This window comes from Atta colombica, unplaced genomic scaffold (assembly GCF_001594045.1).
Source record: "Atta colombica isolate Treedump-2 unplaced genomic scaffold, Acol1.0 scaffold121, whole genome shotgun sequence".
Taxonomy (NCBI): Eukaryota; Metazoa; Arthropoda; class Insecta; order Hymenoptera; family Formicidae; genus Atta; species Atta colombica.
This window is the reverse complement of record NW_017259208.1, coordinates 878,740-905,058: the sequence shown is the minus strand read 5'-3', so window position 1 is coordinate 905,058 and position 26,319 is coordinate 878,740. Positions and strand designations below refer to the sequence as shown.

The window sequence follows — 26,319 nt, the reverse complement described above, 5'->3', positions numbered from 1 at the left end:
AATGCAAAATCAGACTTTAGTAGAATTAGACTTATAACAGAATTTGATGACTTGCATTACACTAAATTAATGCATGTTAAAAATTACTATGCAAGAAAAGTTAAATATAAAAGCATATAAATATTTTAACTCTTTATTGGTCAGATAGGATTTTGAAGGTACGATACAGTCGATATTTCATTTGTGAAGTCTAGTAGATAAATTTAAATATGTAAATAAATAACATAATCGAACTTTTATGATAATAAAAGCTCATTATTAAAGTTTTCACAAGAATTTTTTTTTAGATTTTTATACAGTCTGAAACAATATAAAAATCTATACTGAAGTTCAAAGATCATAAAGTCTGCTGACGAAAGATGCAAAATTCTATGTAGTCAACAGAAATATATAAATATTTAAATGTTCAATAATTTTATCACATTATTTAACAGAATGAATATGTATTATTTCATTATCAAAATTTATTATATTATATCATTGTATTTAGATATTTTATATAAAGCAGTTTTTTTTTAATGTACATTAATTTAGTGTTGTGCAACTGAATTCTCTATTATTATTTGTAATAGTTATGTATGTATGGATACAGATTATAAGATGGGAGAAAAATCTTTTTATTATGGCATTGATTGCATTAAAAATTGAAAGTCGATTTACAAATACAATATTTATTTATTATTAATAATTGTGAACATTATTATTAATTTTAATATAATTATTGAAATATATAGTAACTATCAGTGCAGAGAAAAGTATGAGCTACATCAGTCCTAAAAATACAATCTTTTGTAAAGCTAATGCAGTCTTAAGTCACGTTTAGTAATACTGTGTTTTTAAGTCTGCATACATATGCGTTGTTATATAATATGACATTTAATGAGCACTGAATATAATATCAGCATAATTAATTTAAATTTTTGTGAAGTATCTCGCAATCAGCTTTCTTAATGAGATCTACAAGTTGTTGTGCAATTTGCTGATTGCATGCCGCTATAACCTTCGGAGTCATTAAATCTAGTTCTCCCCCTATAAATGATAATTTTTTTATATTAACAGAATTTTTTTGATATAATAAAATAAGATTTATTGAGAGTGTCGAAGCTGGACTAAAAACTGGAAAAATAAATTACTGGAATAATAATGTAAGATTAAGTGTTAATGACAAAAGTCATATTTACCATCGGTATCTATCACAACTCCACCTGCTTCTTCGATTATTAATTTCCCTGCTGCAACATCCCAAGCATCGATACCTTCAATATGATATGCCTCCACAGCTCCCATTGCTACATAGCACAACGTGAGCGCTGCTGTACCCAGTGATCTTATTCTGAAAGAGAAGCAATTTATTATTAATAGTTTTTGAATTAATTGATATATACATTATTACACGTTTAAAATATCTTAAAGAATATTTTAAAATATCTTAAAAAAATATATTACCCATGAGTTCCTTGTACTAAAGCGTGCATTCTACTATATACACTAGCTAAATACTGAGGATCTTTTGCGAGCCATGGTTCCATTGCCACTAATGATTGAGATATGTCTGGAAAGAATAGACATATATAATTATATATATTAATTTTTTTAAGTATTTCTTACATGTGAAGTAATTATTTGGATGGATAAAGCAAACAGACAGATTGTAGCTAAACCACGTTTTAAAGTAATTGCTTTATGAAGGACACAACATTAACTTTGATGTCTATTAAAATTGCTCAGTCTGCGATTTTAATGGATATTGGATAACCTTCCACTAGACCGTAAAATAATGAATTTCTTACACTCATTTTTAGCAAGGCCATGATATAGTAACACGTGTAATAAATTAGATTGATGTGTGTCTATGGTATTACATGCTTCATGAATCATGCTATTGTGTGCGTGATTCGAATATGAACATATTTTAAGTGTGAACTTACCTCTCATGTCAGAAGTTTTTATGGATTTTCCATTAAGAAAGGCACCACAGTGTCTCCTCGCCGAAAAGAATTGTCCCATAAGAGGATTGTATATTATCCCAATTTCCACTTTTTTGTTTACTAATAACGCTAAGGAGATGCATGTATGTGGAAAACGGTGTACAAAGTTGGTAGTACCATCTATCGGGTCTATTATCCACGTAGGATCATTGGTTAGTTGAGGTAGGCAGCCTTCCTTTGCTGCTGTTTCTTCTCCAATAAACCTGAAAGATTAAATCTCATTATTGACTTGTTGTTAGTAGTTAATCATTAATCACACTCTCTAAAACGTTTAGAATAAATTGTCACTCTAAAAAGTGAAATCTCACTCTTAAGATTGAAAATTGAGCCACTCTTTTTCAAGATTGATTTAATTTTTACTTTTTAGAGTGAGATCACTTCAGAATTTAGAAAATTGTAACTTACTTGTGTGATGGAAACTGTATCAACAATTGTTTTATTAATTTATCCTCTATTTTGCGATCGTATTCTGTAACAAGGTCCCAATCAATTCCCTTACTTTTGATATTCTTTCTGCTATTGATTCCATCTTCTATTATCTATAAAAAGTGAAATTCTTTTTCAATATATTTTGTGTAAATTCTTTTATTCAAAATCGCTTTTTTTTATTAGTGAAAATTATTAACTATTATTTACGAACATCCTACAACCGAATTTTTTTATGACAGTTAATTTGGAATTTGGTTTTCTTTAGCAATAATACCATAATTTGTTATCATTTTTTCTAATTTTTTTTATATGTCTTTATAATTTAGCTTTAAATTTTGTCTAAAAATCATGCATTTCTATATAAAATTAGTTACTGAATCGGAAATGATATGAAAATTAAAGCAATTGGAGCAAAGAAATATAATAGAAAAAAATATTTTTTTAATTGAAACTCATTCACATTTCTTCTTCTTTCGGCTTTTCTACGTTTTTTATGAATGTTAATGAAAAAGATAATTGCATTAAAAAAAATTTAGATTCTGACTAAAAATATATCTTTTTATCATTTATCATTTTTTTCTATTTCAATCTTTAATTTTATTTTTAAATTTAGCTACCAATTTCATGGAGATACACGATTTTCTGATAATTGTCTAATTTTATCTTGTATTGTGGCTGAAAATCTTCTTTAAAAATTTTAAAGGCGCATAAAAACACAACTTGATATTATGGAATGCACATCTAAATAGATTTTATCTTTAAATAATATTTTGATTTTTTCGTATACTGTTGATTAAAAGTTTTTTTACATTACTAAAATTAACATTCGTCTCGCGAAAATATTTGTTGATATCTTGAACTATTGACTTGGCATCTGCATTTTCTTTGCTATTTGACGAACGGAGAATCCTTCTATATAAAAACATTAATTATAGCTCATGTTTCACAATCTCGATTTCTTTTTCATATCTTCAAAAATAATCAAGAGTTTACGAGTAAACCAATTCTGCATTTGCGAAATACACTCTGTCGGTTTTCTAAATAATAAATAATTTTAATTATTATACTTCTGGAGATATTTATGTGCTCTGCATCATATAACAAAATAAAAATATTTGAATATATTTGTACAGGTCTACCAATGCAAAGTTAAAAACTAATGTTGGCATTGCGATGAAATATAAGCAAAATAATTGAAGTCATTATAAAATTGTCACATATAGCAATATACTTAAGTACATAGTTAATAGCTTTAAAAATGTAAAAATGTTATTTATTGAACATTTGCTGATGTATAATGCATGTTATATGATATTGAGATACAATTGAAGTTAGGTTGTTCATATAGTCGTTTATATAAAATTTTTTAACCGACACACGAGTATATGAAGAAAAAATTATTTTTTTTTTACATGATGTAATAATGGCAAATAATATAATTTTTATAAATCAGAAAATTTATAACTGAAAAAATTACATCTAATACATAATATTACTCTCAAACACAATGTTTGATAATTTGATTCTTTTTATTATTTATATTTGATTATTTATATGTGAAGAAAAAATTATTTTTGTTACACAATGTAATAGTAGTTAATAGTTAATATAATTTCATAAATCAGAAAATTTATAACAGAAAAAATTACGTCTAGTATGTAATTACTGAAGCTCTCAAACACAGTGTTTGAATTCAATTATCTTATTTGCATTGAAATTTTATATTTGTTTACTAAACAAATATTAACCAAACTGAATCAATCTTATAATATCTCGCATGACTTGGCAGCTATCTATAAGCATCTATCTAGATATCGCATTATCTCGAAATGTGAGTACTTGTCACTTATCATATTTTTTTTTAATAATAACATACCTTTCCTGCATACAAGACCAATTCTTCAGCGATTCTGTAGTATTCATCAAAATTATTTAGCTCGCACATCTTCCTCCAATCGTTTCTGTCCCTCTAGTATGTGAATGAAAAATGATCACAATCTGCACACAGCTGTTTCGTAAACTGCACTCGTCTTTTCGGTGGCGCTGACTGACTGATATATGCGTGAGACTACTCCGACTGTCAACGTACCAGATCAGATGCACGAATGAAAGGTAGGAACGACCGAAACTTATCTTATAGCCGATGATCGCGAAAGTTTTATTTCCGTCCGCGATATGACGTCAGAGCGTAGACTGAAAGGTAGTTGATTACGCACATGCGAGTCTGAGGTCTATATCCTCATCAAGGTTTTACGTACTTTCCGTGAACACCGCGGTATTTTTTTCCTTGCATTCGTCAGTAGGTTCTATTGTCAATTAAGTGACACATCCTAGTTTATGGATTTTCCTTGCGGGGATTGCTTTAAACTTTAAACCCTACTCGTTCGTAGCGATCATTAGATAAACATAGTGGAGGAAAACAAATCATCAAATCACTTCTTTTATATATGTTTTTAATTACGAGCATAATTATAGAATATTCTATTCTTGCGTTAATATTATATGTAATTCCCTATCTTTTTTAATTAACTATTTATAGTCCCGAGGAAATCTATGTTTGCATAAACATGATCGAACATGAAGTTGTGAGGAAATGAATCATTTTATTCAGTTTAGATGGATTTATTAATGTCTACTTTAATGTTAATATCAGATAATATATATATTTCTACTTCATTTTCTAATTAATAATATTCCTTTGAAAAGATTAGTGTATTACTTTCTGCATGATTTAATTCGAAGTTTACTGGTATTGCAGGCAGTTGAATCGCATAACAAAGAAATTTGTAATTTTAATACGTATATTTCGAAATTTTTGACGTTATTTTATCCTCATATCTACACGGTGATCAGCTTCGCGGATGAGCCTAACAACATCGCGAGCAATTCCTTCGTTGCATGCAGCTACCACACGTGGCTTCATGATATCGATCGGTTCGCCTGAAATAAAAAAAAAAGGACGAAGGATTAGTCAGTATAGTGGTCATTGGAACGTAACGAAATACAAAACGTGATAATTGGCGATTGGAATACAGCACACAAAGTCGTACAGATAAAAATAAATGAATTGCTTTTACGCACTATAGTTGTTTTTCATGAAATTTTTAGGTCTTTTTTTTAAAATGCGACTACGTTTTATTATTAGTATTACCGTTGCGACTGTTAATTTAAACGACAATGCAAAGTATAATTATCATATAAGTATTATAAGTTATAATAATCTTATTATTCCAATCTTATTATTATAATAACCTGTTATGCGGTCCACGACGACGCCTCCAGCTTCTGAAATAATCAATGATGCCGCGGCTATATCCCACGTCGAAATACCAGGACCTTCGATGTAATAGGCCTCCACGATTCCAAGCGCGATGTAACACAACGTTAATGCCGCTACACCGAGAGTGCGAATGCTTCAAGGTGAAATAAATAAATATAAAGAAGATAGTACAAGTTAAAATCTCGTTGTTACAAACTTGCTTCTAAGACTTACCCCTGAGCCGCTTTGACGATAGTTTGGATCCTCTCCATCGTCTTCTCCCGTAGATTATCTACCTTTATGAAGCCTGATTCCATGCAGACCAAAGCTTTCGACAATTCTGCGAAATTTCGATATATATAAAGTTAACATTTGCGAAATAAGTAATGTTCATACACAATGACGCTTTCTAATTTTATCCTTGATGTATCTTTAAAATGTAGTTATGATTTCTCTAGATCATTACCGCCACGCATTTACAATTAGCGTGTTGCAATGCAAGCTGTTAGCAAGAGTCGATCTATAATATATGTCATTCTTTAACTTGAAGGTAAAGAGGCGAATAACCTGAGATACGATACATCTATATTTTCTAACAGCAGGACGTTGATTGTCCTACTTTCAGTATTAATACAAAACTATTATCTCTTTTATTCTGAGATCTTTAGATATGTAGAACTTTAGAGCAGATTCTGTTACTGCGCAGGAAAGTATCATATGTTATCCTCCACCATTCTTGACGTTTTGTCCACATCGCATATCTTATCAAATCAAATTACAGAGACTGGTTTGTTACCTTGTATTTTAGACACCTGAATCGGCTTTCCGTTCAAAAACGCGCCCCGTCCTTTTCTAGCCGTAAATAGCTGCTCGAGAATTGGATTGTACACGATACCAAGGATCATTTCTTTTTTAACAGCCAAACCGATGACCACACATGTGTGCGGGAATCCATGGATGAAGTTGGTGGTTCCATCGATGGGATCTATGATCCACGTTGGAACATCAGTTAATTCTGGTAGATCTTTCCCAGTCGATTCCTCTGCGATAAACCTGATCGTATGGTTGGATTAATTTTCCGTACTCGTATTTGCTTTTTGTCAAATGATACGATGTTGTTTGAGAAATGTCTATTACCTGTGATTCGAAAATGCTCGTTTGAGTCCACCGATTATTGTATCCTCTATCTGTCGGTCATATTCGGTGACGAGATCCCAATCGCCCAATTTCTCTTTGATATGTTTGAAACCGTTGATAGAATCTCGCAGAATCTTAAGCAATACTTAATATGTATTATAAAATAATTGAAAGATCGCCGTATATACAAATAAAACATAAAGACTGAGATAAGAAAAAAGATAAAAAACATGAGATAAAACGATTATTATGTTAGTGAGATAAATGCTTTTTCCACATTTTGAAAATGTACAATTTATACATACGTATGATTGTACAAAGATTTATGCTAGAAATCGCTTGATTTATGATATTTTACAATTTGCACGGTGTATTTGATTTTTCCTTGTTTCAGTACGGAAAAATTATTCACAGCGCAGAATAGATTTGTTTATCGCTCTAATCGAAAAATTTATTATTAGAAAATTTGAAAGGATTATTGAATTTATCGCTAATAAATTACGACGTCATTAGGATGGTCTCTTTATTTTCTTTAATTCAATTTTTGGGACGTGAGAAATAATTGCTAATTAAATAACCTTTGATATTTACTGTTTTTGATAAAATTATACGGTGTAAATTAATTTTAATTGATCAATTTTGCCATTGGCAGAATGAATAAAACTTTATAAAAACTGTCGTCAAGATTTCTTTTATTATTTACAAATATAATTATTATTTAATTAGATATTTTATCTATGTATGACGTGTACTACGTCGCTTCTGATATCTTTCTAGGAATTTCTAATTTTATAGAAGTTTTATTATAATGTTACGGAGATGACGAAAGAATAAGACAATGACAAATAACATAAATTTGTAAAATGTTTTAGATATAGACATTCTTTCTTTATAACACATAACACACTCGGCTCTTAAAATTATCTGAAAGAAGATTTCACATCTGACATTATAAGAATGTCACATTCTTTCGTCTTCAAATATGTAACTATGGAAGCATATAGTAATGTTTAGTAATGTTTTCCCAATCGTACCGGTTGACAAGCGATCATCTCAAATATCGGTTAATACGTATTTTTAGTTCATTCAGTTCATTGATGCTTTGTTCGATGATTACGTGAAACATTCATTCTTATCGAAGATGAGATCGTTCTTGCGATGTATGCTCACCTGGGCAGCCTCGCGCGTTAGTTTAATAGCAGTTTCGTAGTACACGTCCTCGGCGTATCGTGCCATTTCTGTACAACCTGGTAAACGCGCAAACGCCGTGCGTCTGTTTCGACCTCGTCGGCAAAAGGCGCGAGCTAGCACTGTTGTCCGTGTCTACACCTCACTGTTTTTCACTCGAATCGGTCGTGCCTACAGCAAGAGGTACACAATCCGAGAACAACGGCGCATTCTATCAAGTTTTATACTTCCAGACCTTTAACTCCTCGAGAAGTCCTTTAAAAATTATAAATTTTTAACTGCTTTTACTCGTTAACAGAAGAAAATATTTGATAAATGAAAATTACTAATTTGCTTATTCGTTATATGCATATGATATTTTTGATTGCTTTATCTAAATAATTGTTATCTAAATCTTTTAATTAACATGTCACGTTGATTTTTATAGTAATGAGCTAATAAAACTGGATGTAAATAATGTATTTTGAGAGTTGAAGATATCTATTCAAGATTATATCGTCTTGTCTACTTTATGAGATAACAATAATGCCATTCTAAAATAGACCTTGATTTTATATTCCGTCTGAGATGTACTTAATTGCACGCACCTGCCATTCACCACAATGATGTGAGATGTCTCCCGACGCGATTGTTTTATAAAGAGGATGGAATGATCAACGCTATCTCACTGATTTATTTCCCATGTTTAAAGCTTCTTTCTAAACGATTTAAAAAATTACGAATTTTTAATAATACTATCCTACGCGTGATTCGAGAGATATCTTAAATATCTTAAATAGTACAGCTATTGTGTGTGCGTGTTTACTTATGATGATAGATAGCAATATAAAGTCGCAAAAAGATATGCAAATTTTGCGTTAATTTCCATGATAGGAACTGCAGGTGTTGCAAGTTTCGTGTCCTCGAGTGGTTTAGTGGTCAGACATAAATTATAATATAAAGTTTAAATTCAGTCTATTTTTGATTGTGTTACTCGACTCAATCATAAAATATTTGTAATAATTCACAAGACATAAAGCCCATGGCACATACAAAAATATAAAGTAGTAAGACGTAAACCATAAGGAAATCATAGCATTAAATTCGCCCTCTCTTACTGGCTCTCTCTATTATTCGACTAATTTACTTACTGCTTACATCTTACTGCTTTTTGCATATGCTATAATTTAAGCTTATATATATATAAGCTTAAATTTATATTTGCTCTGTAATATATATCTGTTTTACCTTATTTGTAATGTTTATTTCATTAATGTTTGTGATTATTCTGAATTTATTAGAGTATATTAGAGAAATAAGAATTACTCTAGTAAAAAATATGTATTTCTAAAAAAATCTGAAATATTGCTTGGAAGAAGAATCTCTTGAGAGACGTATAATTATGCTAATTTTTTTGCTTCACTTATTAATGTGCAACGTTATTGATTACATAAATATTTTCCGTTGAAGTTAACATTATTGAGAATTATCTCTAGAATTTTATTATTATTTTACAATATTTTTCTATCATTTCCGTTTATTGTCTATAAGATGTTTTGCTTGCAGCTTACACATTTGTTGTGCAAATATTTAATGTTTCCTAATGATTGACTCGATCTGCCTACATCTATGTTTCTATTTGCTTCAATACGCTTTTGCAAATATTTTTCATTTTAATTAAAATATTGAAATGTATTTATCTTTTATCAACAACTAAATCGAAATCCAACATTGATGTTTACTGGAATCAACACTTTTTTATATTTTTTTTATTGACATACATGACATAATAATGCTTATTTATTTATTTATATATTGTAATGGCTTAAAAAGGCGCACATCGCGAGAATTCAATGATGTGTTTAAAGGATCATTTAAATTACATACATTATATATCGAAAATATCATGTACATTAAAATCATCCATTGCAATGAAAGAAATTGAAGGCAGTTTATAACACGCGGACAGCAGCCATAAATATTTATCGCATATAATAAATAAAAAAATTATCGAAAAAGATTTTTTCAGGACATCGATAATTAATTTTATTATCTTATTTTCTTCAGCATCTTATAAGACGACACAGAAACCTATCAAACTTTTAACTTTTAATTCGATATTGTAATGTTTTCATAATGAAATGATTAATATGTTATGATAATCAACCGATTATTTAAAAAATCGATAATTAATATAAATTAGTATAATTAATATAGATTCAATAATCAGAAAGCTTACCAAATGTGTAGAGAATAAATGATCAAAAACTATTTTTAAAAAGTTTTACTTAATGAAAAAATAATTTAAATGTTGATTTGGTGATGAATTGCATGGTAATTAAATTAATTAATATCTATCGCAAATTTCACTAGCGAGAATAAAGAAGAGTGAATGCGTGTATTATAATTTTTTTCACTAAAAAATAAGTCTTGGATAACATACATGATCATTTATTATTATGGTTGTCTACGAGTTATCTCCTTCTAGTTTCTGAATAAATAATTCTGTTCATACACTCACACTCTTCTTAATAATATTTTATAATTACGCACAGAACAAATTAAAGCAATCTTTTTTTCTAATATTACATTTTATATATCTATCATTATATATATCTATCAGTAAGTACGATATTAGCATTATCGTGTTTCATAAATTGTGCCAAAATTTAATTTAAATAGTGTAATCTAAAATTTTAACACAAAAAATAATATCGATAATGTTACAGAATAAATAATTGTTTTAATATAAAATACAATTTCGAGGAATAAATTTTATTATTTTGTGTAAAATGCATATTATTATCAATATCTTTGCACTGCATAATATATGATGAATGATAAAATTTTATAATGAATTTGATAGTGCTTTAATTTTAATTTTATTCGTATATATAACAACGAGTAAATTGATCCAAAAAAAACTAATTATGCTAATTCTCATTTTACAACATTGTACATTGGTTAACATATTCGAATTGATCTCGTAGGTATGACATCTGTAAGTGCGTCAATAGAACTTTTTAACAAACTTCTTTAGAACTGATTTTTATAGACAATTTCCTTGTATTATATGATACATTCGCTATTGGAACACACCTTCTCTTGTTTTATACACTCAGCTCTTGAATGAATTAACGTGAGTTATTTTTTTGCCTTTTTTGCGTCAGGTTCTTTTGAGTCTTTTTCTTTGCGTTTTTAAATCTGTATTGATGATTATTTTAGATATCTCTTGTGCTAGATTTTTGTTTGCTGTTGCGATAGTATTTGGCTTCATAATATCATAAGTGCCACCTGTGAAGATGATTATAATAATTATTAATATAATAAATATTTTGCAGTAATCGATTATCATCAACTTTTACGTTTACTACTTCTATTTAAAGTCTTGTATTATTCTAGTAAGAAATCATCTGATTTTAATCCTGCGTAATTCTGATAATTAAATCTAAAATTTCCGACTGTGTTCTGTGATTGTACAAAATAATTGTCTTTTTATTTATCATAATGAAAGTATATAATTTCAATATATATGAATATGTATGAATATATCTATAATTTATCTATAATTGCTTTACAAGTCAATTTTTTGAGCTTGAGTTTGGTTAATATTTATCTTCTTCTAAATAATAAATTAAATATTAGATATTTTAGGTAAATTTTTTAGAGAAATTTTTTTTTACTATATTCGTATTATATAGATTCATATCGCGACAGAAAATTTGTAAAATTTAGCCATATGATATTTGTTGGGTGTTTATTAATTTATTGTTTACGTTATCATACCTTTCGAGTCAATAACAATTCCACCCGCTTCGTGTATAAGCAGCGTTCCTGCTGCTACATCCCAAGGTTTAAGAAGAACATCCATGTGTAAGATATCTATCATACCTTGCGCTACGTATGCCATGCTCAGTGCAGCTGATCCAATGTTTCTGTTACTGAATTGATAGAAAACGCATGAAAATCTTTTCAAAATAATAGGTATATAATACAGACTAGATATACATTACGGCTAGGTAAATATATATTACATAAGTGAAAAAGACTATTCGGACAAGGCGCGGTTTTTCATTTCACTTAATCATTTCTCTGTGAATTTATAAAATTTTCAGTTCAAGTTAATTGTGCATCGATTTTTTGTTGATCTTGAATATATAATTACGTTTTACTTACGCCTGCACCGCCTCGATTAAAGCGATTAGCCTGGCTATATATATGTCTTTGTCCTTTTTCACATATTTTATAATTGACGCATCGATCCCTAGCATTGCTTGTTTTAGATCTGCAAAATATTTGAAGCAATGAGAATGCACTTCTTACAGATACACTCAGACTCTGGCTTTTCCTATCCGTTGCGAAATTATTACGGTTCTTCCCCCTGAATGAATCAACTGTATGATTAATATAGATAATCCAGAGCTTGCTGTTAAAAATAAATTGTTATTGAATTGAACATATTTTAGTATTGAGTTTGCAAGATGGGAAGATACATAATGGAAATCGATTATGATGGATTGCAAAGATTGTGTAAATTATATATAGAATAATTGCAAAATGAAAAATATAGCATTCTGAAAATCTTGACAATTGTTGTGAAAACTCGGCGAAAATTAATATTTAAAAAAATATGATATTTTAAAAAATATGATTGATAGTGTCGCTTCTACATCTTACCAGTGATGTTAGAGACGTGAATCGGCTTTCCATTCAAAAAAGCGCCTTTGCCTTTCATTGCAGTGTATAATTCTGAGTTCGATGGATTGTAGATAATGCCTAAAACAAGCTCTTTACAGACCATCAAAGCTATGCTTATGCTGAAATAAGGCAATGAATGCATAAAATTGACGGTTCCGTCTATTGGATCGAGAAACCATGTTGGTGCGTCTGTCAATTCTGGCATTTTTTGCATTGCAAATACCGTTTCTTCCGCGATAATTCTGAAATAGGAAATATTTTAGCGAAACATTTAATTCCTTACGTATTAATAGAACATAATACGATCTTACGATAAATATTATAAGATTAATTATTAAACTAAATTTAAGTTTAATTATCTAATGATTTTGTTTGTTTTTATGCGATTACAGTTGTAACTCACCTGTGATCGGGAAATTCTTTGGATAAGTTATCAATAAATAGTTTTTCAATTTGCTGATCATAATTGGTTACAAAGTCCCCTTCAGTTTTGTTATATATAATTTTTCCGTCCTCGTTATATTTAAGTATCTATGCAGATAAGTAATGCAAAATATATGATTATGTCAATTGAGGAGTAGACTTTTAAAATACGTTTTGTCCAAAATTTCATTTTTTTAATTAGAGATGGTAGTAGCGTAGTGTTCAGTGTTGAATGACTTATATGATAAGCTACTTTGAAATGTTCAAAAAATATTTTTTCATCGTTAATTTATATGCTGAAAAAACATAAGACATTTCGAAATGCATTGTGTTTTTTAATTAGAAATAAACAAAATGCATCTGTTCAACATTTTTAGCAATTGTTAAGCAATTTTGTTTAATATTTTATATCCTACTGATTGACATATACTGATTGTTCTTTTTTATAAAATGCGTAGTTTTCTTGTGTGCATAGTTTCCTTCTTTCTCGTTTATTAAAAATTACAAATTTTGAACAAAACGCATTTTGAAAATCTGCTTCTCAATAATTATACGAAAAAGAAAGAAAATTGGAAAATATTTAAGAAAATAATAGTTAATGTAAATATTTGACTAAAAATTGAGCGCGAGTGAAACTCGTATTGACATTTTTTAATCATTTTCGGGAGATTCATGTGAAATATTAAATATTTATTCTGTTGTAAAAATCTCATAAATCGAATTTTTTTTATCTTTAATCTTTATTGCAATGCACAACGTAAAGTTGCAAAGTTTGACGAGAAAAAATATAAGCGAGATATAGATAACACATTGCACATAAGTGGTGAGGCACTAGCAAAATTGTTGCTATAAAGCGTCACAGTAGATAGAATTTAAAAGTAGTAAGAAGTGAATAGAGCAAGAGAAAAGATATTACATGAACACACGAGAACTCACGCATAATACAACATACTATAATCCACATATACACACAATCTACAACATATTATGCACACGTGCACCAAAAACCCAAAACGCAAAATGGGATTTTAGCCAAGCTGAGATAAAGTGAGTGATAGATCGAACAGCTGTGATACAAAGGAAAAAAGCTTTTTTATAAGTGCATTGTTTGAAATTAATTCAAAATGTTTAGCTGTTTTATAAGTGTGTCTTATAAGAATTATTTTTTCAAATTATATCTTTACAAAACCCTCTCACTTATTTATCTAGATACGTATAATATACATAGTACAATTTATCATTCAATTTTATCTCCCAGAATTGTGCAATCCTTTCGCTTATGCATGAGTTGTGACTCACCTTGTCAGTTTGTAATACGAGTTCTCTCGCGAAATCGAAACACTTCGCGATGTCCAGATCGCACGACATAATTGCCAATGTCGAGAAATGTGCTGGTACGGCTAATTAAATCCTCATACTAACCGCTATAAATGAGAACTTGTGTCTTATAGATATCCTTATCTCTATAATTAATGATATTTGACAGTGCAAATAACGCAGATAATTAAATGTTAACATTTAAAACAATTCGTGCGCGTATATTTTGTGTGTTGATAGCTCATCATAATTTATAAAAAGCATTAAAAAGTTTTTTAGGAACTTGAAGTTTGCTCTATAATGAAAAGAGATAATTTCACGTTTATTATTTTCCTTGCATATATGAGTGAAAAACGCCATATTGATGTTTTATGATATGACATAATATTTTATGCGATTATGCATATATTAATATATTAATATTTATGTTCTTCGCATAATAAGTAACATTATTTATTATACAATTATAATTTATATTTATTGAATAGAGTCTATATTTACTGAATTAATATTGTACAAAAAGTTAAGATTATTCTAAGTAGCAAATTTAATACTTATTGTAGTTTGCAATAGTTGTAGCGATAACAAATTCAAAGCGTCAGTGGTACTATTGATTACTTCTAATTGATTGTCACGACAAACGTTGCGAACTCCGTTTTGTATTTGCGATTTATGTGGAATAACCATTAAATTTTTAAGACATACCATGCAAAGATATCAATAAGTCGCCTTTGTATCTTAAGCGCGTAAACATTGCAATACAATAACAATATTAACAAATATTAACGAATGCATTAGCTATCAATGCTAAGTCAATGTTGACTTTATATATGAATATGCTATACGAACATTATCCACGTATTTTTTTATAACATGATTTAGTACATGAATTATCTATATGAATGCAAGTCAATATTTAGCGAATATGTTGAAGCCTATTGAAGCCGTCTTTATACATGTGTGTCATGATAATCATAAATAACAATAAAAATAAGCATAAATAACAATAGTAAGATGGGTGAGGAAAAGAAATTCGGTTTGTGGAATTTCATTAGTTATATTACGAGCACAAAGTAGAGCCGAGTGCTCGTTGAAACAAGTATTTGAAATTTATGAGTTGCTTACGAATGAAACGTTAAAAAATCTTTTATATGAATAAAATAATTCTTTCTTAAATACGACTAATTTTTAATATTACTACGTCTCATTAAAATTTCTACTTTAATTATACATGAATTATAATATATTTACTATTTATGCCAGATAATTATATACGGTATGTGTAAAATATTGTTTTCAATTTATATATTTGAGATATTAGGAAATAACAAAGCGTAGATAATGTTACTTACTATTCAGTAACTATAGGTGCGTGATATTTTATAATACATTTTCAACGCTCGGCAGTAGACTTGGTCAGGCCCGCTGTTACTCTCAAACTGCAAAGTATGCTCCTATGAACCTAGCGTGTTCTCTTACAATTAGCGTTATTAATTCCATGCATGATCTTGTTCAGTGATTTGTTGTACATTGTACTTATCGCGCCATAGATTTTCAATATCTCGTGATTGAATGTGTTGTACACTTTGTTTTAAACAAATAATAAATAATGAAATGATTGAACGCGTTTGTTCTATCATCGTAATTAGCTATTCGTAAATAATAAAATTAGCTATTTTAAAATTATAAACAATGCTTACTCGAGACATATTTTAATATGGACGTGATGCTAGCTTTTTTAATTATTTTAAATAACATTGGAGAGGAATGTGTATCTTCTCTAAAAATTATCGTTACTTCAAATTTTTGTTTTCGATTCGTATAAGAATGTTATTTTGCACTCTGTAATAACAGCATTCTCTGATGAATTTTAAGAGCCGCACACTGAGAAAAAAATATAGTTAATTTTAATATTTAGTTCAATACTGCCAACTAAACATTTACTTAGTAAGTAGTAAGTAAATGTTTGTTCAATAAAAAAAAAGATTGTTAAATCAAATTAACATTTCTTGTATCGATATATATAATAAATATCTTTATATTTAATAAATATTTAGTTGACAGTATTCAACTAAATATTAATTAAAATTGACTATATTTTTTTTCAGTGCATGTTTTATATTTTATTAACTTTAGTTCTTTTGCCAGCTTTCAGTTATTGACAGCTAGCAGCTTTGATATAACATTGACATAACATTGAATTTTCCACCTAATAAAATGAAGAAATTAAATAAAGATTTAAATAAAATATTTAAATAAGATTTAAATAAAATGTTTTTTTAATTCTGAAATAATCATATCATTATACTTTGATCACTATGAGAGAAATAATCGAAGATATATTTAATGTTATACTTTGTATCGATCACTACACCGTCAGCCTCTTTGATTATAAATACACCTGCAGCGGCAGGTATTAAATTGCCAGAATGATATTCTTCCACAGCTTCCATAGCAACGTGACACAGAGTCAACGCTGCTGAACCCATAATTCTTATTCCATATGCTATCGAGATGAAAGCTTCCAATCTTCTTAAAATAATATCGTGAATATTCTCAATAGTCGCATATAAAGTTTTCAAACATAGTGAAGATATTCGAGAAAAAATAAAATATTATTATTTCGTTCCTGGGAAAAGTAAAATATTATTATTATCGTTATGATTTGTTTGTCATACGTATTGATTTATTTTGTGAAAATTAAGAATTATAATAAAAAAATAAAATAAAAATAAAAAACTGTATTAATATAATTAGACATGAAAATTAAAGTTAAGAAAATATACTTACTGATACATATACAGGCATATACATGCTTATTTGATAGAGAATGCGGACATTTTGTTTTTGCTGTAAAGAATTCCAAAACGAAAGAAAAAAAGAATGGAAAATGATTAATGAAAGATAAAAAATAATATTTTACCTTCTATCGAGCTCGAGCTCTTAATTTTTTATTGAAATATGCTCCTTTTCTAATTATAAATAAATGTTTTAAAACGGGATTGTAAATTATTCCAATCTCGAATTCCTTATTCACAGCCAATGCAATCGATATGCAAATTTATGGAAAAGAATGTACAAAGTTCGTTGTTCCATCAATAATCCATGTAATTGCATTCGTAAGTTCTGGTAGACAATTGAAACGTGATACTGTTTCTTCACCAATAAATCTAATAATAAATCTATAACATTCCAAAATTTTGTATAAAAAGATATTATATGAATAGTAATTCATGAAATAGTTATTTATTATGTAATTATGATTTATTATTATGATATGTACACAAACATTAATATATTCAATATATTCAATTTCATCAAATTAAAAAATTCAGTAACTTATGTGTAGGAAATTTTTTTGCTAAATTATCCATTAAAATCGCTTTGATTTTTCGATTGTATTGCGTCACTAAATCCCACATAATCTCCAGCTTTTGTTTCAATATTCTTAAATCCTGGAATGAATGAAAAGCATCATCCGAAAAGAATATTGCATATGTTTTAACGTTATTTCTGTAAAAATAGTAAGTGTGAAAGTAATGATATTGGCTGTTTTTTAAGTATATAATTCATCAATTGTAATTTGTTTAACAACTTGTGAAATGAATCTTCAGAAATAATATATCTAATTAATTTTATTGCGCCTTGGAATATAATGAATTTTAATCAGTGAAGTTATATTAAAGACAATGTCATGTCTGGCAATCGATAATTTTTCCAATCATACTTAATTATAGAATATATACAGCCTTGGTTGTAAGTATAAAACACTTCTATAAATAGACGTTCTATATGTAACGAAAAATAAATTAAAAAACATTTTTATTGAAAAATAATATTAATTTTTATATTTTAATATCTCATCAATTTTTTTTGAACTTTTATTATCACTTTTTAGAAAAAAATGCAATAAATTGATGATGTTTATGCTTATCATTATTTCATTCTGCTCTATTTTTAATTCCGATTTTTTTCTTGCAAAATAATTGTCAGTAGCAGATATATTAACTTCAAAGAATCAAATCAGTATCTTAATTACAGAATGGCATATTCACCTTTCCAGATTTTATTGTAAAATGAAGTCGTAGCAGTAATAGAGCTTCTTTTAAGTAGACATTTTTGTTAACTCGAATCCGAAATATCCCGTTCTTTTACAAGTTTACGAATGACATATCGCGATAGTATGCTCCATTTAAAATATTCTGTCTAGATATCGCGATTGTTCTTATGATGCGATTGTCGAATGAGATTGTCATCTCCACTAAGAACTCACGTTCACTTAACTTAATAGAAGTATCGAATCCTCTCGAGTTCTTTTCCATTCTCTCTGCGATATGTTATGTTTGAGAAGAGAATTAAAGTTTTTATTATTAAATCCTATTACAGAAAAGTTCATTTTGATAATGCTATGACACGTGTACAGATGAGTGATATCTTTATCGTATAACTATAAAAACTTCTTAATTATAAAAAAATGATATTGCATAATATTAGATATGGGAAAAAGTTCGTGGCGTTTTTCCCGTTAGATGGCATTAAAAAAAACGTCATGAACTTTTTCCCATATCATATTTTAAAATTATCCATTGCAGCTGTCGATAATTTTTTTCTAAATTCACACTTGTATTTGTTTAGTATTTGTTTAGTATATCGAAGATATTGTTCGAAAAGATAAAAAATATTTTTTATACATATTTATTACATCACATTATGCAACAAAGAAGATCAATTTGATGTAACATCGCCAAAGAATATATTGATTAAATTTTATAGCGATTCGAAGGCGCTAATTCGAAGATGAACGAATTTCGTTCATCGTACGGAATGTGTAGGACAAATGGAAAGATATATAATCATTATATATTATAGAATTAAAGTATACGTGTTACAAAAACGTTTTTACAGACACAATTATAAAAAATTTTAGAATTGTTTTATAATTGTAGTGAAATCTTTACGTACTAAAAATATTAAATAAGAACTAGATAAAGCAATAAATATACTAGAATCAGATTTTAATTAAAATTTAACATATTTTTATTATTATTTACAACAAAAAATATATTGAAAAAATAAGATTATAAAACAAGATTTTTAAAAATTAGGTAAAATTTCCTATTGATAAATTTTTTTATTGAAAATGGAAGAAATTAAAAGGAAAAATTGCAAAAAATCTTTTTATTTTTGTCAAACGTTCTTATTATTGCACAATAATATGCAAATAAAGTATTCTTATATATTGTGTTGTTTATCAATCAATGCTTGCGATAGGTAGCTGTCTTGGTAGCATGTCTCAGGAACGTGATATTGTTTAGTTGGCAACAACTAAACGTGAACAAGGCGTGAGAGCTTAACTTATACATACGAATATAATTCGATTAAATAAATACATCTTATTTTATGTGCGGCCACATGCAATCGCATCAGGTCTCACATGATTGTGCATTTCTCTTTCACCTGATCCTGTCGTTTTTTGCAATTTTTATCAGCGTGATGAAATTGACCATTATTACCGCTGCTGATCGAAACTATATAACGGGTATGTTAATCATCACGATATAAAGTGCACGTGATGAACAATGCAATGTCGATTGTTTTTGCACATTTTTATGTGTAAGCTTTATATACTTCTGTATACTTTTGCAAGCATTAGAAATATTATAATTACACGCAGTCTTTATCTAGCTCTTTTATTTTTTTTTATTTCATTAAAAATTTCCCACAATTTTTTCCCTGCACAATTTTATTAAAAATATATTTTGCCCATATCTATATTTTGTGTCATCACATATTTTCAAATCTCCAATATGTCTTGTATTAAATGTGGGAAAAAGTTTGTGGCGTTTTTCCTGTTAGATGGCATTAAAAAAACGCCACGAACTTTTTCCCATACCTAATATTTATATCGTGTCTCTAGATTAAAATATAAAAATAAAATATTAAAATATAAATTATAAAAAAAATTGTGAATCAATTACCTAAAAATTTAAATTTGATTTCCGAAAATATTCTTGATTATAAATATTGATTTATATGAGATTTTTTTTTTCTTACAGAATCAAAGCGGCCCAGTTGTACCTACCTCTCAAGGTCCTGGAGGAACAATGGTACCTGGACAAATGGGTCCAAATGGACCACAAAGTGGATCTCATATGATGCAAAGTCCCAATCAGATGGGTTCTAACGGACCCGGACAGATGGGTCCTGGTGGACAAATGGGACCCGGTGGACCCGGTCAAATGGGTCCTGGAGGACCTGGACAAATGGGACCAGGAGGCCCAGGACAAATGGGTCCTGGAGGTCCTGGACAAATGGGTCCATCACATATGGTGCAAGGTGGTGGTCCTCCTGGTGGACCTCATATGAATCAGACTGGACCAGGGCAAATGGGTCCTGGCGGACCTGTTCCAGGATCTCAAATGGGTTCTGGAGGCCCTCAAAATTCTCAAATGGTTCCCGGTGGGCCTGGCCATATGGGTGGTCCTCCAAGTCACATGAATACCAGCGGTCCACCAGGACCAGGCCATATAACTCCTGGTGGTCCTCCCGGACATATGGCTGGCGCAGGACCTCCAGTATCAGGACACATGAACGCTAGTGGACCACCCGGATCAGGACATATGAATGCGAGTGGACCACCTGGACCAGGTCACATGAACACAAGTGGACCTCCTGGATCAGGTCATATGAATAGCGGACCACCGATTTCAAGTCACATGAACGCGAGTGGTCCACCAGTATCTACACATATGAATGCGACCGGTCCAGGAAGTCATATGGGTCCTGGCGCTCCTGGTCAAATGCCCACAAGTGGTCCTACAGTGCACAGTATGGGTCCGAATCAAATGGGCCCAAATGGCCCGAATCACCAGAACCAGATGATGGCGAACAGTCAAACACAAATGGGGCCTGGGGGACCGATGGGTCCTATTGGGCCAACAGGACAAATTGGACCAAATGGGCCTGGACAAATGGGTCATAATGGGCCGTCACAGATGGGTCCAAATGGACCTCAAATGGGCATGGGCGGTCCACCTGGACAAATGAGTATGAATGCGCCAGGCGGACAAATTGGCCCTAGTAATCAAATGGGACCTGCAGGGGCGGGTAATCAAATGGGACCAAACGCAGGTAGTCAAATGGGACCTACCGGTCCAGGTCAAATGGGACCAGGAAGCGGTCCCGTAGGCCAATTAGGACCGAATAGTCTTGGACAAATGGGTCCTGGAAGTGGTCCAGGTAGCGTACCAATGACAACAAGTAGTGGACCTGTTTCTATAGGACCTAATGGACCTACTGGAATATGTGTAATGAGTGGCCCTGGTGGACAAATGACTTCTAGCAGCGGTCCCGGAGGACAAATGGGTGCAACAGGTCCTGGAGGCAGCTCTGGAGGACAAATGGGACCAGGAAACGGTCCTGGAGTGCAAATGAATGTCGGCAGTGGACCTGGCGGTCAAATGGTACCCGGAGGCATACCCGGACAAATGGGATCAGGCAGTGGACAAATGGGACATGGTAGTAGTGGACCTGGTCAAATGGGACCAGGAAGCGGACCTGGTGGACAAATGGGGCCAGGTAGTGGTCCTGGTCAAATGGGACCAGGCGGACAAATTCCATCAAGTGGTCCAGGACAGATGATGCAAGGAGGTCCAGGTGCTCAAATGGGCCCGAATGCTTCGAGTAATCAAATGGGTCCTGGTGGTCCGAATAGTCAAATGGGACTGTGTGGTCCAAATAATCAAATTAGTCATACAAGTGCGAGTGGGCAAATGGGGCCTAATGGACCAAATGTTCAGCCTCCTACTACTCAAATAGGTCCTGGCAGTCAAAATCAGGGTCAAGTTCCCAATAGCACAGCACCATTAGGATCCGGTGCTCCAGTAAATCAAATGAGTCAAACTGGAAGTGGACAAATTGGTCCTACTGGACCTACAGGACCACCCGGATCAGGACAAGAGAATCTGAATGCGCTTCAAAAAGCAATTGATTCTATGGAAGAGAAAGGATTACAAGAAGATCCGCGATATTCTCAATTGTTAGCCTTAAGAGCTCGTCAAGGCAGTGGTATGGGTGATAAGCAAGCTTTCAATTCGCAACAATTGCAACAATTACGGTATATAAATTATAACAATTGTGTGTTTTATATATATATATATATATATATTGTGTATATATATATATAATAATTTTTAAGACATGAGAATTACGAAAAGAAAATAATTAAAAGAAAACATAGATAACTATATAGATATAAATTGAATTAAGTACGACTAAAAAAACGATCATACAAACATTTTTTAATTCTAGATGATTTTAATTTTCTAAAATAATTAGATTAAGTTTTGTATATATTTTTAATGTTTTAACTTAAAATAAGAAATACATAAATATTTTTTCTACATTAATTTTTTTATTTCGCAGTCTCAATTTTTTTTACATTCTTACAGAGCTCAGATAATGGCATACAGATTGCTAGCAAGAAACCAGGCTGTACCTCAACAGGTTGCACTAGCTGCTCAGGGTGAGTTTTTAAATATATAAGCTTATAAGCTCTGGGTGACTACTCTATCTTTTGTATTGCTTTCTGCCACATAATTTATTTTGCTTATTTTAAATAGAGCTTTTCTAGTCCATATGTTTGTTTTTCTGTTTTACATTTATTTGCTTTTTTATATATTGTTTTAATATTATAAATCTACATAAAATTAATAACTTATCTTTTGAACATTGTATATTATCATTTATAATGCATTAGAAATTTGTATTCGCTATTGTTATATAATATTTTATTCTAAATGCTTCTTCTGAATATCCATTATATTAAATACTTAATTTCTATTTCCGCTCAGTAACTTTATGTATTAGATTATGTAATTACAGAAATTATGCTTACTGATTGTAATATTTAGTAATGTATAATGAGTGTGAAATGAAACAAATATATAGTGGTATTTACAAAAGTAGGGTAGAATGATCCTGATTTAAGGCGGATTTGAATAGGTGGCGCGCCTCCTCCTCCAGGGATGAGTCAACGCCCCATAGATCCGTCTCAAGGCCCTGTTACAACATCTGGGCCACAAATACCAGGTCCAAATGTTATTGGTCCCACAGGTGCTCCTAGACCAGGTTGTCAAACGCCGCAACAACAGCAACAGCAACCTCAATCTGGCGCTAAGGCTAACAGAGTGACAAGTGTAGGAAAACCTGCAGGATTAGATCCATTGTTAATATTGCAAGAACGAGAAAACAGGTAGGCACAGGACATAGTATTACAGTACAGTAATATTGTGTAGTAATGTATGATAAAAGCCATATTTTTGTAAAAGAAGTTAGTAAAATATAAAAAATTTAACTTGGTAACAGAGTTGCAGCCCGAATATCGCTTAGAATGGAGCAACTTAGCAATCTACCAACAAATATGCCAGAAGATCTTCGTATACAAGCTCAGATCGAATTGCGCATGCTAAGAGTACTAAACTTCCAGAGACAATTAAGATCAGAGGTACTGTACTTAATCAATTTATGGATTTACCATTTTATATGAAGTTAGGAGCTCTTATTTATTCTTTTTAATACTTTCGATTCTTTTAGATTATAGCATGTACTCGAAAAGATACCACTTTAGAAACTGCAGTGAACGTGAAAGCTTATAAACGTACAAAACGGCAAGGGTTGCGTGAAGCTAGAGCTACCGAAAAATTAGAAAAACAACAGAAATTAGAAGCAGAACGTAAACGAAGACAGAAACATCAAGTAAGAGTTTCTTTAATTATACTTAAATTGTAAATTATTATAGTAATTATACTTAAATTTGAATGTCATTATTAGCTTTAGCAAGATTATCATTGTGAATAAACGAATACACATTAATTTTCGCAGGAATTTCTTAGTTCTGTGTTACAACATGGCAAAGACTTTAAAGAATTTCATCGCAATAATGTTGCAAAATTGGCTAGGCTTAACAAAGCAGTGCTTAACTATCACGCGAATGCTGAACGGGAGCAGAAGAAAGAACAAGAACGCATTGAGAAAGAGCGTATGCGTCGTCTTATGGCGGAAGACGAAGAGGGTTACAGAAAATTAATTGATCAAAAGAAGGATAAACGTTTAGCATTCTTGTTATCTCAAACCGATGAGTATATCAGTAATCTTACAGAAATGGTTAAACAACATAAAATAGAACAAAAGAGAAAGCAAGTCGAAGAACAAAAGCGTAAGAAGGTAATATAAATTTAAACATTAGCTATTCTTTCATAATAAAATACTTATAATATTGACGGAGTCTTATGATCGTGTAGAAAAAGAAGAAATTACAAGATGGTGAGAATGCTGAAGATGGCGGAGCTAATGATGATACTCGTATTGGTGTAATAGAAACAGCCACTGGTCGCACATTAACTGGCGATGAAGCACCATTAATGAGTCAATTATCAGCATTTTTAGAAGCTCATCCCGGATGGGAGCCAATTGAATCAGATAGTGAGGAGGATGAGGACGATGACGAAGAGGAGAATGGAGAAAATGAGAGTGAGGATAAATCCGATAGTAAATATTCACACTTTAGATTTGTGTATACTAGAATAGTCCATCTTTATTCTTGAAGAAAAATTTTTTTTCGAATTCTTTTCGCGGCACCCTTCAAAATGGTTCCAATTCACAAAAAAATAATTTCTGTCAAATTTTAGCTCGATTGGACAACGGGAATTCGTGCCGACAGTTCATTAAACATTTAAGCTTATATTACACTCTCAACATTTTTTTAGCGTATTTTCCACAAAAATCAATTTAGAGGACTATTATTTTTTTTTAACATGTGTGTTTTGTTTTTCTGTATCGTTTGAGATGCAGATCTTACAGTATACGTCTCATTTAAATAATTAGGTGTATTATTAATAATTGAAAAATAAAAATAAATAATTAATATAACTCCGGTATATATGCCGATGAATCTTTCTTTTTTCACATTTGATTATTTTTCTTAAGATCTAAAATTGGGTTCCAATCAAATGTATAATATAGATAAATAATAAAATATAATAAAGGAAAGAATTAATAAATATGAACAAATGAATTATAAATGAAGAGGTAACAAGCTAAATATACAAGATAAATAATAATTTGTAAAATTTTAGATTACAAGAATAGGAATTGTGTTGATTAACAAATGAAAGTCTGAAAAATGTATTTTTTAAAAATTCTTTTATTGATTTTTTCATAGTTTATATATTATAAAATAATATAAAAATATGTTAGCTGTAAAATTAATTTTCTAATAACTGCAATGATTTCAAAAGAATTTCTTTTTTAGCATCTGGAAACTGTTTGCAATAGTCGCTGACAACTTTTAAAAATTGTTTTTGTTCCTCATCCTTTGTTACAATATTACTGCAATCGGTAATTAACTTTATTTTCCGTTCTGCTGTGTCATTAACAACTTTTAAGTTCTCAACAATATGTTTTTTATTAGAAGAAACAAATTTGCAAATCTGTGCTATATTAATTACTGAAAGAAGTCCCCTAATTACTGAAGGAACCCCGAAATTTTTTACAAACTGATCCTTTAATCTGGTCCACAAATGAATATTTTAAAAAAGAATTCCATATTGTTAAGAACTTAAAAGTTGTTTAATGACACAACAGAACGGAGAATAAAGCTAATTACCGATTACAGTAATATTATAACAAAGAATGAGAAACAAAAATAATTTTTATTAAAAGTTGTTAGCGACTATTCCAAACAGTTTTCAGAAAAAAAAACTCTTTTGAAATCATTGCAGTTGTTAGATAATTAATTTTACAACTAACATATTTTTATTGTATTTTATTGTATTTTATAATATGTAAATTATGAAAAAATAAATAAAAAATCAATAAAAGAATTTTTAAAAAGTATATTTT

The 26,319-nt window shown here is 30.2% G+C and overlaps 4 protein-coding genes across 6 annotated transcripts in view; 1 reads left to right on the top strand and 3 right to left on the bottom strand.

The window, feature by feature from the left end:
- Positions 1 to 26,319, top strand: part of LOC108694658 (ATP-dependent helicase brm) — a 32,915-nt gene that overhangs the window by 1,536 nt on the left and 5,060 nt on the right. Inside the window, exons 3-9 of one of the 2 annotated variants that reach the window (XM_018204267.1) lie at positions 20,475 to 22,534; positions 22,869 to 22,942; positions 23,533 to 23,671; positions 23,785 to 23,923; positions 24,013 to 24,174; positions 24,301 to 24,642; positions 24,720 to 24,948. In XM_018204267.1, coding sequence (XP_018059756.1) covers positions 20,475 to 22,534; positions 22,869 to 22,942; positions 23,533 to 23,671; positions 23,785 to 23,923; positions 24,013 to 24,174; positions 24,301 to 24,642; positions 24,720 to 24,948 — 3,145 coding nt within the window. Of the gene's footprint in view, positions 1 to 20,474; positions 22,535 to 22,868; positions 22,943 to 23,421; positions 23,672 to 23,784; positions 23,924 to 24,012; positions 24,175 to 24,300; positions 24,643 to 24,719; positions 24,949 to 26,319 lie in introns of both variants that reach the window. The other variant, XM_018204266.1, reaches the window with a different exon arrangement.
- Positions 766 to 4,519, bottom strand: LOC108694660 (inositol monophosphatase 1-like). Its single transcript, XM_018204269.1, has 6 exons — positions 4,294 to 4,519; positions 2,394 to 2,527; positions 1,929 to 2,191; positions 1,447 to 1,552; positions 1,182 to 1,333; positions 766 to 1,029 (listed from the first exon to the last, which is right to left on the bottom strand). Exons 1-6 carry the CDS (start codon positions 4,360 to 4,362, stop codon positions 908 to 910), a joined length of 846 nt encoding a protein of 281 aa, XP_018059758.1. The 5' UTR covers positions 4,363 to 4,519; the 3' UTR covers positions 766 to 907.
- LOC108694662 (inositol-phosphate phosphatase-like) lies at positions 5,024 to 8,286 on the bottom strand. The gene is made up of 6 exons (XM_018204270.1): positions 7,984 to 8,286; positions 6,814 to 6,947; positions 6,473 to 6,729; positions 5,911 to 6,016; positions 5,670 to 5,830; positions 5,024 to 5,357 (listed from the first exon to the last, which is right to left on the bottom strand). Exons 1-6 carry the CDS (start codon positions 8,047 to 8,049, stop codon positions 5,239 to 5,241), a joined length of 843 nt encoding a protein of 280 aa, XP_018059759.1. The 5' UTR covers positions 8,050 to 8,286; the 3' UTR covers positions 5,024 to 5,238.
- Positions 8,666 to 15,847, bottom strand: LOC108694659 (inositol monophosphatase 2-like). Of its 2 annotated transcripts, XR_001932095.1 has the most exons (8): positions 15,771 to 15,847; positions 14,401 to 14,525; positions 13,082 to 13,209; positions 12,658 to 12,920; positions 12,157 to 12,265; positions 11,767 to 11,921; positions 11,080 to 11,274; positions 8,666 to 8,699 (listed from the first exon to the last, which is right to left on the bottom strand). XR_001932095.1 is itself a non-coding variant. In XM_018204268.1 (7 exons), the coding sequence occupies exons 2-7, from the start codon at positions 14,467 to 14,469 to the stop codon at positions 11,147 to 11,149; spliced, it is 852 nt and encodes a 283-aa protein (XP_018059757.1). In that variant the 5' UTR covers positions 14,470 to 14,525; positions 15,771 to 15,847; the 3' UTR covers positions 10,853 to 11,146. The 2 variants fall into 2 exon arrangements, 1 of the variants encoding a protein (XP_018059757.1); XM_018204268.1 differs by lacking the exon at positions 8,666 to 8,699 and having other exon boundaries at positions 10,853 to 11,274.

Bases quoted from the DNA above. Each gene is read 5' to 3' on its own strand.
- LOC108694660 (XM_018204269.1), bottom strand. From the start codon at position 4,362: ATGTGCGAGCTAAATAATTTTGATGAATACTACAGAATCGCTGAAGAA. The intron at 1,553-1,928 runs GTAAGTTCACAC...TATTCTTTCCAG, and splicing joins AAAAACTTCTGACATGAGAG to ACATATCTCAATCATTAGTG. The intron at 1,030-1,181 runs GTAAATATGACT...TATCATTTATAG, and splicing joins AGTTGTGATAGATACCGATG to GGGGAGAACTAGATTTAATG.
- LOC108694662 (XM_018204270.1), bottom strand. From the start codon at position 8,049: ATGGCACGATACGCCGAGGACGTGTACTACGAAACTGCTATTAAACTA. The intron at 6,948-7,983 runs GTGAGCATACAT...GTATTGCTTAAG, and splicing joins TAACGCGCGAGGCTGCCCAG to ATTCTGCGAGATTCTATCAA. The intron at 6,017-6,472 runs GTAACAAACCAG...GAAATTTCGCAG, and splicing joins TCAGGTGTCTAAAATACAAG to AATTGTCGAAAGCTTTGGTC.
- LOC108694659 (XM_018204268.1), bottom strand. From the start codon at position 14,469: ATGTCGTGCGATCTGGACATCGCGAAGTGTTTCGATTTCGCGAGAGAA. The intron at 12,921-13,081 runs GTGAGTTACAAC...TTCCTATTTCAG, and splicing joins AAAGAATTTCCCGATCACAG to AATTATCGCGGAAGAAACGG. The intron at 11,922-12,156 runs GTAAGTAAAACG...CTATCAATTCAG, and splicing joins TTAATCGAGGCGGTGCAGGC to TAACAGAAACATTGGATCAG.